Source organism: Frankliniella occidentalis, unplaced genomic scaffold, assembly GCF_000697945.3.
Source record: "Frankliniella occidentalis isolate FOCC.00 unplaced genomic scaffold, Focc_3.1 Scaffold75, whole genome shotgun sequence".
NCBI classification, from domain to species: Eukaryota; Metazoa; Arthropoda; class Insecta; order Thysanoptera; family Thripidae; genus Frankliniella; species Frankliniella occidentalis.
This window is the reverse complement of record NW_026267205.1, coordinates 307516-317338: the sequence shown is the minus strand read 5'-3', so window position 1 is coordinate 317338 and position 9823 is coordinate 307516. Positions and strand designations below refer to the sequence as shown.

The 9823-nt window shown below is 35.8% G+C and overlaps 4 protein-coding genes across 4 annotated transcripts; 2 read left to right on the top strand and 2 right to left on the bottom strand.

The window, feature by feature from the left end:
- Positions 1–437: 437 nt before the first annotated feature.
- On the top strand, positions 438–5865 carry LOC113210093 (ubiquitin carboxyl-terminal hydrolase 46). Its single transcript, XM_026427919.2, has 9 exons — positions 438–701; positions 1107–1187; positions 1267–1483; positions 1568–1648; positions 1757–1896; positions 1977–2132; positions 2240–2377; positions 2481–2624; positions 2716–5865. Exons 1-9 carry the CDS (start codon positions 699–701, stop codon positions 2824–2826), a joined length of 1071 nt encoding a protein of 356 aa, XP_026283704.1. The 5' UTR covers positions 438–698; the 3' UTR covers positions 2827–5865.
- LOC113210095 (p53 and DNA damage-regulated protein 1-like) lies at positions 5587–6515 on the bottom strand. Its single transcript, XM_026427921.2, has 2 exons — positions 6290–6515; positions 5587–6204 (listed from the first exon to the last, which is right to left on the bottom strand). Exons 1-2 carry the CDS (start codon positions 6513–6515, stop codon positions 6041–6043), a joined length of 390 nt encoding a protein of 129 aa, XP_026283706.1. The 3' UTR covers positions 5587–6040.
- A 270-nt stretch (positions 6516–6785) lies between these two features.
- On the bottom strand, positions 6786–7845 carry LOC113210094 (G patch domain and ankyrin repeat-containing protein 1 homolog). Its single transcript, XM_026427920.2, has one exon. The coding sequence runs from the start codon at positions 7809–7811 to the stop codon at positions 6786–6788; it is 1026 nt and encodes a 341-aa protein (XP_026283705.1). The 5' UTR covers positions 7812–7845.
- A 166-nt stretch (positions 7846–8011) lies between these two features.
- LOC113210103 (uncharacterized) lies at positions 8012–9815 on the top strand. Its single transcript, XM_026427931.2, has 6 exons — positions 8012–8178; positions 8275–8503; positions 8583–8643; positions 8744–9059; positions 9135–9379; positions 9465–9815. Exons 1-6 carry the CDS (start codon positions 8156–8158, stop codon positions 9740–9742), a joined length of 1152 nt encoding a protein of 383 aa, XP_026283716.1. The 5' UTR covers positions 8012–8155; the 3' UTR covers positions 9743–9815.
- Positions 9816–9823: the final 8 nt, after the last annotated feature.

Genomic DNA, 9823 nt, shown 5'->3' with positions numbered 1-9823 from the left:
CCCCCGCCCCGCCATGTGAGAGTTACTCACTTATTGGGGCGCCGGTACATACCGGCCTCGTCACCCGAGTTGCGTCATTTTATTTTTGCCAACGACCACTACGGGGCGACTGGTCTATCATTAGCACAATTTTGACCCCCGGACTTAGTGACCGGGATATGCGATCAGGCCGAGCGTTTGAAAACCAAATTTGAATAAATGTATTTGCAACAATGTTACTACATTTTGATCTCGGATACAAATGCCGTGATGGAAGAAGGAAGAAGCACCAGATAACTGAACAAAACAGGAAAGATGCGCATGAAGCGCATATGCGAAAGACATGCGAAGAGCGAGTCTTGAAAATGGGTGGAGGAGCTGTTGTTTTAATGGTAGCTGAGTACCAACCAAGACTAACCAACCATTTCTCAAGATAAACCTATGTATAAACCCACAGATTCTCAAAAATTTACCGCCAAAACTTGCACAGCCTTCTAGCTATACATGGCTTATTCGCAGAATATGCGAGGATCAGTTGTGTCACTATAGACAGTTACAACAGAAACAACCAACCACAACGAAACAACAGAGTAGCAGAAAGTTCTGTTAATTTTTTGTTATTTCAATATATTTGTTCACAATGTGAAAACTTTGTTCTTATCTATGTTCCGCCACCAGTTTTGGTTTTCATTGGTTGCTACCATACTAATGCATTTACAATGGTGAATATATAAACGTATCCTAAGGACGTTGCGGCATAAATACTCAGGTGTCATTAACCTATGATGTGTGTGTCATATAGTTTATACTAACCAGTTTGAATCATCCTGTTTCCACCATGACTGAAAAGTTGAAGCAAATTACATTTTCTACGTTTTACATTCTGACCCACGGACTGCACGGGCAGTGATCAAACATCCTTGACTTAGTACTCAATTCCTATAACCAGTTTTGGGGCAGTATTCTGCTCATTTCCAAAATTATCTCTTATATAATTAGATTGATTTACCACTTTATTCATTGTTCAACAATCAGTGCTATAAGTTTTACCAGAGTTTTATGAGCCAATGTGTATTAATTGTTTCAACTTCACGTGACACTGTATGTCAATTTTTCTTTGCTCACAGGGTGCTAATGTATCCCAGCTGGAGAGGGATATTGGTGCAGACCAGTTTCCACCCAATGAACATTTTTTTGGGCTAGTCAATGTATGTGCGGCTTACTGATCTTAAATAGTAACTATAATGTCAATGCAAAAAACCTACAACCGCTCCCTTTTTGTTACAGTTTGGTAATACATGCTACAGCAATTCTGTCCTTCAAGCATTATACTTCTGCAAACCATTTAGAGAAAAAATATTGGAGTACAAAGCAAGAAATAAAAGAACTAAGGAAACTTTACTCACATGTTTAGCCGACTTATTTTATAGCATTGCAACTCAGAAGAAAAAAGTTGGATCAATAGCCCCCAAAAAATTCATAGCAAGACTTAGAAAGGAAAAAGGTTTGCTTTGTGCACGATTAGTCTTTTACGTTGATACAATGTATGCTTTGCATGTTCATGCCATACTTTGTTTCTGTTTCACAGTTGAATTCGATAACTATATGCAGCAAGATGCTCATGAATTTCTCAATTTCCTTATAAATCACATTAACGAAATAATTTTAGGTGAGCCACAATCATTGTAATTTTTAAAATTGTTGGTACTGTTCCATTATTAGAGTTTTTTCTTTCTTTATTTATTATTGTTGTATTTTATTTTTCTTAAATTTACAGCTGAACGGCCTCAGAATGCAAATAGTAGACATAAATCTGGAAGTGGTGATTCTGTCAGCTCGCAAAGTGAACCTACATGGGTTCATGAGATTTTCCAAGGTATTCTAACTAGTGAAACAAGATGTTTAAATTGTGAAGCTGTAAGTACATGTTATCAAGTTATTTTCCTAGCAAACAATTACATTATTAATCACTGCAATATGAGCTTCAATTGTTTTAGGTAAGTTGTAAGGATGAAGACTTTTTCGACCTTCAAGTGGATATAGACCAAAATACCAGCATCACACACTGCCTTAAATGCTTTAGCAGCACTGAAACTTTGTGTGGGGATAATAAATTTAAATGTGACAATTGTGTTAGTTACCAGGAAGCTCAGGTTAGACTAATACCTTGCCCTTTATTTTTATTATTACATATTTTAAAATGTTGCTCATCTTTTCATTCTGTACATTCTTAATCTTTTGTTGTGTTTGTTTTGTTTAGAAGAGAATGCGAGTTAAAAGGTTACCAATGATTTTAGCCTTGCATTTAAAGAGATTTAAATATATGGAACAGTACAACCGACACATAAAAGTTTCTCACAGGGTAGTATTTCCTTTGGAGTTACGGTTGTTTAACACGGTGAGTGAAGTGGCCACTATGTATCATACACCTTAGTAACTTGCACTTTTACAGCAAATAATTGTTTGAAATGTTTGTTTTTTTTGTTTTGTTTTTCTTTTAGTCTGATGATGCAGTAAACCCTGACCGTTTGTATGACCTAGTTGCAGTTGTTATTCATTGTGGTAGTGGTCCTAATCGAGGCCACTACATCAGTATTGTGAAAAGTCATGGATTTTGGCTACTTTTTGATGATGATATGGTTGATGTATGTGCAATTCTATTTTTTTATATTTTTTGTGTAACAGTATTTTGTGTGCAAGTTTAAGTGATACCAAGTTTTTTTGTTTTTTTTGCAGAAAATTGATTCATCCGCGATAGAAGATTTTTATGGGCTAACATCTGACATCCAGAAATCGTCTGAAACTGGTTACATTTTGTTTTACCAGTCAAGAGACATTGCTCCCTGACAGAGAAATACAATATGGAAACTGTTACTTATAGTTGTTGATTTTCGTTGTTGAAAAATTTATTTATGACCGGTAGCTAAACATTCCTTCATGTTAGCTTTAAATATTGTAATTCATCTCCTTGTTGATTCTGATGTTTCAGTCATGTGTTGGATGTGCCACATATTCCAATATTATTACATTCAACCTTACCAAGAGTGACTTTAATGGACTAAAGTGATTTTGTAATGGTTGCAATGGTTTTAGATCTATAAAAAGTTAAACCAGCTGAAGGTTGGGAGATTTGAAGGCCGTGCTCTCTGACGATCACGCTGACAAATCTACTAGATAATTTGAGCCATAAGCCAACTGCTGCTGGTTAGTAAAAATGTGAAATAATGCTGCCTGCTGTATATGGTGTCTTCATTAATTGTTGATATGTTGTGAGATTTTTATTTTAATTTGTATTACCTTATGATCATATGTTGATTTGTATACCTAGATGTTACAAATGCTTCTTTTCCTGTCCTTTACCAATCCAACTCATTTATTACAAGACCACATGCAGTTATTGTTTGTTATCTTTGTGGTTCTGGTCCTTGCTACTGTGGTCAATCCCATTGTTTCTAGTCTAGGAATTCAGGTCTTCCACTCTTAAGCAAATCAAGTATTTGCTAAAATTCAGCAATCAGGTTTTGGAAGTGAACAACCAATTTTATATTGAATCTTTATAGATAGGGGCTGCAAGAATGTTTTTTTTTTCCCCTTACACTTAACCTTGTTTGTCTTCTGTCCTCAGCTGAGGCGTTATGAAGAAAGGTAGTAATTTGTGAACCACTGGTGTATTGTAATGTTAATGGTTTTATAGCTACATATCATTGCCAATGCTATAAACAACAAAGATTTAATTAATAATTTAAAAATCTGATGAGGATGAAATACAGCATGACTTGTTTAGTTAGTTCATCCATCAGATGTTTACTGATTTAAGGAATCAGTCTCTTTCAGTTTAGAGTGTATGGGTGATACCAAACTCATTTTTATAAAAAAAATTACCTTATTCCAAGAGTTATTGTGAGATGAAATTAAGAGCTAACTTCAACCTCCTTTTTTAAAAAGTTTCATGTAGCATTGTTGTGAGAAATTCTCAGTTTTGTCTTGCCGTCCTTTGAATTTATGTTGTTCTTGGAAGTTAAAGGGTACATCCTGAATTAAACTGATCTTTGTTTTATCAAGTTTAGATTAGTAGCCCCAACCACTTATCCTCTAATGGTGCACAACTAGTTTTGTTTTAAAGTCCTGATTTCTTTCCTTTCCTTCTTTCTTCCTTTCTTTTTTGTTTTTACTCCGGACTTCTTGGTTTTGCGTTTACCTATAAGTACTGTATATCTTTGTTAAGCACTTAACTTTCATGGCTAGTATTTTGTTGCAGTGATGTAATGGCAATCAGTACGTAGAGCACTAATTATTACTCATTTGAGTCTAATTATTTTGTTAATTTGAATTTTTACTGAATGTAAAACAATAAGTTTTCAACAGGATTCCTAACTTTATAGTAAATAAGAAATACTTATTTTTTTGAAGTCGTTAGATCTGTGAGTCATCTTTTCTGATTTTATTGTTCTATCGAACTATCGTCTCCAGGTTTCTCAGTATTTTAAAATCTACTGCTCAAGTAATTGTAACTGTTGCTTTCAGAAGACTCAGCTCGGCTTGTATCTGTTTGAACTGGAGTGAGTTACATTCTACAACTGATAATAATATGGAAATACCAGTAGAACACTGCCTCATTATTTTTGGGCATCATGCATCATTAAACCTGCGAATTTCAGACCTGATGTTGTAATCAGTCAAAATGTGGGTACTGCCTTTACTTGTAGAAATTTAGTTACCATTTTCAATTACAATCAAAATGCAGAGAAAGTGCCTTGCTCTTAGTAACCAGTGGGGCAGTCTACTTTCACATTTTCCTTTTTATTTTTATTCCAGAAAAACTGTAGTGTTTATCTTGCTTAAGTGATTTTTTTTCAAACCATACATATTTGAACATTTTAGTATATCATGTATGCATACACAGAAAATCAAACCAAAAAAGAATGTTTCAGTAGCAGTTTTAAGACTGCACTTTGTTGTCAAGGTTCAGTTTTTTTCTTCACTGCCTTATTTAAAAAATGGGAATAGCACCTTAACTAATACTTTGAGGCAGTGATAAAGTTGTATTTAATACTATCTACTACTGCCTAGTACAATTGTGAAAAAGAGGTAATCATTGAGATACTAGTTTAAACAACTAAAGGAAGATTTGGAAGCATGTTTTGGTAGACTGTAATGTTCATCTAGCAGCAAGTGGTACCAAGCATTCCTCCTCATGATGTCCAGTTACTCAATGTGATCTGTTCTGAAGATGTGATAGAGTTCTGAAGCGTTTGCTTTCATTTCAAATCAATAGCAACTTCCTTTATGAATATTGTTATTAATAGTTAGGGGAGAAAAGAATAAGGCTGATTTATAAAATGATGCTCTTATCTTTAAGGAGAAATGACTTGGAAATATCTTAAGCCATGAGAAAAAAGAAGATTTGTGTACAATGACGCCTAAATCTGCATATACATTTAAAAAACTACTATGTACTTATTTCATTGATGCCCTTGAACATTTACATTGTGAACATTCTAAGAAAAAGGTGATCTTGCAATATGTTTCACATTCAACAGGAATATTAATTACCATGAAAGCTTGACTTCATTTCTATTAAGAGAATTATTTAAAATTTGTCAATACTGCAGGGAAGCTGTAGTTTATTTTCAACAAATTTGCTCAGAAACATTCAGACACTGTTCAAGGGAGTGATAACATAGTTTTTTAGTCACAAATAATTGTTATTGTCCTGCATTGGAGTTTGTTATGACTCAATGCTGCAAGGACTATTTCAGTATTAAGTCTGACCAATTTTGGACGTCACCCTTTACACACTCATTCTGTTACAAATCACAATCATGTCCTTTTTTTTTATTTCATCCACATACATTGCTACTGAAATAAAGATAATTGTTATTTCAATTAAGTGGCTAGAAATTATCTTCCTAGTTACAGTTTTCATCTCTTATATAAAAAATAAATAAAAAATAATAATGCTCCTTAACATTAGCATAGCAGACAAAACAAATTTCATCATTTTTTCTGAAATATCTACAATCACAGATTTTTTCATTTGGAGATTACCTCAAAAGATTGCTTATCTGCCAAGTACTTGTCCCATAGCATTCATATCTGCTTGAGACATTGGATTAAGCATGAGTCCAGGCACAGGACTAGCATGCTCCAGATCACGAAGTTTATTCACTTTCACTTTCAAATCACTTCGAAGTCTATTAACCTCTACATCTAGACGCACTTGATCTGAAAGAAACACAAGAGTAATAAATCTATGAATTAAGAGTTTGATGAAGTTAAAGTCCATAAACCAAAGTGAAAAGTTCATTACCTTTGTTTAAAGTATCAGACACTTTCTTTATGGGCATTTTAACAAGAAGAGGGCCTACTGCAATCCACGCTGAGGTTTTATCTTGTTTGTGTAATGCGCGGATAGCTTCCCGGTTGTGATTTCGTTGTTTGTCGAGGGCAACTATATCCTCACGATCACTTAAGATCTCCTGGGCCTGTTCCTCAATTTGAGTGAGATGAAGTAGAGATTTTTCAGGATTCTCCATTGTATCTGGGGAAAAAGAAACGCATAATATAGGTCAATATATAGAGAAGATGCTGTAAGATAGTATAAGAGAATAAGAAAGAGCAAAGCAGATGAAAAGAGTTTAAAATGTCAAAATAACGTATTTGTTTTAAATCATAGGAATCGATTTGATAGTTTAAACACATTTGATGCATCACAAAATTTACTCCTGTTTTTAGACACAGTAAGGTCACATGTCAGAGATGATAAACCACTGACAGTTTATTTTCGTACCTTAGTATATTCTCCTTTAACTCAAATCTCGTCTCAATGACATTTCAATCATTTTTTCTCGGTAAAGTCGTTGATTTAATTTTTTCTTGTTATCATGTCTTAAAGGTACTGGTTTTTCAGCAACTGCTTTTATGTCATTAGATCTAAAATGAGTGATCCGAGCAATCCCTTTGGATAACCCTAGCCCCTTTCGGTCCCTTTTCAATGTTGTCTTGGGCGGGAACTTTAATCCACTTCCTGATGGTCCAAGGCCTTTTTCTCCATCCCAGCCATTTTTCAACATCAGCTGATACCCACGATTACTTCCAGAAATGCTGTAATATGTCTTGCAACCCTTGGAACATTGACTCAGCTGGTGAACTGTTGACGTCAGATGACTCTTTTTTTGGGATTGGATGACACTGATATTGCAGGCAGGGCACAATTCTACTTTAAAAGGAGGAGTTTCCTGGGCTGATGTGTCTGAATCATGACCTGCAGTAACAGGACTAAATTTCAGTATATTTTCCACTACTTTCAAGTGGCCATTTTTTCTGGCCAGTGAAATGCACGAGTTCCCTGCCTTATCTCTCAGACTTCTATTTGCTCCTGAATCGAGCAGAAGTTGAACGACTTGAAGTGCACCGGCACAGGCGGCTACCATGAGAAGTGACCAACCAAATTGATCGACTGAATCAATCAAACTAGGATCTTGTTCCAGACCTTCCATGAGCCTCTCACAATCATTGAGTTCAGCATGCTTCATCAGTAAACTGAGAGTGGGCGGTTTGGTCAAACTATGGGAAGATGCTGGGCGTGCTAAGAAAGCCTCAACTGGTGGAGGTTGAAGTGAGATTTGATGATACTCTAAAGTGACATGAGACTCTTTAATTTGTTGTTCAGTTTTCAGTTCACCTCCAATAATTTCCTCATAGGTTTTCCTCGCATCAAAAATACCACAGAACTCAGTTCTTGTGGCTTCATGGTTAGAAGCTTCTCCTTCATCATTGTCAGTTCCTTTCACAAATTTCTTCAGATGATGAAGATTGCCAGAAAAGTTCATGGCAAACTACATGCTCCAGAAAAGGAAACTTACAGGAATGGCTCTTTCCGTGGACAGGCACAACTTCGAAATTGACTGAAATTTATCCAAACAGCATAAAAGTCTGCTGCAACCCTTCAACCCCCTTCCTCTTCCCCCTTCCCCTTTTTCCCCTTTCCTCCTCACCACACCACCTTCCACCTAACCTGATCGCGAGTATGAAAAATTCACAGGACAGGACACCAGCCGCAGCTGAAGCAGAAGTAGGTAACCTCGAAAAAGGTTGTTGTATGTTGTATCTGCATTACTTCGTTTGTAACTGTGTTCTCTGAAAGAACGAAAGATTCTTTCTAAAGGAAAAAGTCATGCTTTGTCAAGTGAGGAAAAGGTGATATTATCCTTTTTTGAATGTTGTTTATTAATGCCTTATTCTTTGCACACGATTATAATGGCTAAATTCTTGAATTTTCATTTTGATTTTCAGACTTTTCCCCCCTAGTCTGGCATTGAGGCACTTACTAGATAGAACTTCAATTTCAACATCATCAACCCAGCTGTCATCAAAGAAGGATGACGGTGATGATGAACCGAGTCTAATCGCAGGGGTGTCTGAACCTGTAAGAAGGCAACGGAGACTCCCCAGGGATGCAGTCGATGAAGATAAAATATTTAATGCAGTCTTTTCAGCATCAATACCCAGAGTTAATTTTCAGGTAAGTGCCTTTTACTTAGACATATGATTATTCTTACAATAAACATGCTTTAAAAAATGTGTCTTTATTATTAATTTAGAACAAAAGGAAGAAAAAGGGAACAGGCGTTGATGCATCTCAGATGAAACCTGGTCAGCTGAGTAAGTATCATTTGAATCATGTGAAGTGTTGCTGTAAATCAACTTTTTAATATTCCTTTCATATTTGTGCTTTTTCTTTTTTAAACAAATAATAATTAAGATATAAAGATGGCTGAAGCAGCCAGAAATGTCGGAAAGAAAGCAGGGATTAATGAACATGAGATTGTAAACGACCTCATGGGCAAGTTAGACGAAGTTTTTGTTGGCATGGGAGGTCATGTCAAGAAAGGTGCCAGACAATCAGCGAGGAAGAAAAACCTTGATCAAACCCAGTTTGGAAAGAATTTAGACTTTCAGCCTCCCAAAGACATGAATGCCCCTCTGCCCAAAATGGGTAAAGGAGAAGTTGATATTGACGATATTATGGCAGATGCTGCCCAGATTGATGTTCCTCGTCAAATGCCACAGTCTAGCATGTAAGTTACCCACTAAATATGAAAATTCTGATCACCCATTTTCAGATTTTAATGACATGTCTATTTTTTATAAAGGATTAGTAAACCATTTACAAATGTGGAAAAGCTTCTTGAGTCTCAGCCACCTCTTGGGATTTTTTCTCATACAAAGAGAACCAAGTCAAAAGCTCATTCAGGCTCCTCTCTTAAACTGTGGGAAAAGTTCCAGCAGGCAGAAGTTTACCGAAATACCAGATTTGAACCTCTGAATTGGTTTGACCAGTGTATAGTGTGGACAGAGGAGGGTAAACTATGGAAGTTTCCCATTGACAATGAACAAGGTATGATAAACTCAACTTAACTTTAATGCTTTGTGGTTTGTGTGTATCTATCAATGTTGCTGAATAATGGGGCAAATTTTTCTAGGTATGGATGAAGAAGCCAAGGTGGACTTCACCGAGCACATATTTCTCGACCATCATATTGAACACTGGTGTCCCACTGAGGGACCCATTCGACATTTTATGGAGTTAGTATTAGTTGGCTTAAGCAAGAATCCTTTTATTACTGTTGCTGAGAAAATAGACACTCTTAAATGGTATGAGGAGTATTTCTCAAAACATGAAGCACTTCTTAAAGAAATAAATGCTCTTGGGTCTGTTGCAAATCCAATACCAGTTGAGGGGAAGATAACTGAAGTGTAATGACATGTAAATAAACTTCAATCTGTCTACTTCTGTTATGTTCCTGTAAAAATAAAAACAAAATTTCATATTATTTATTTG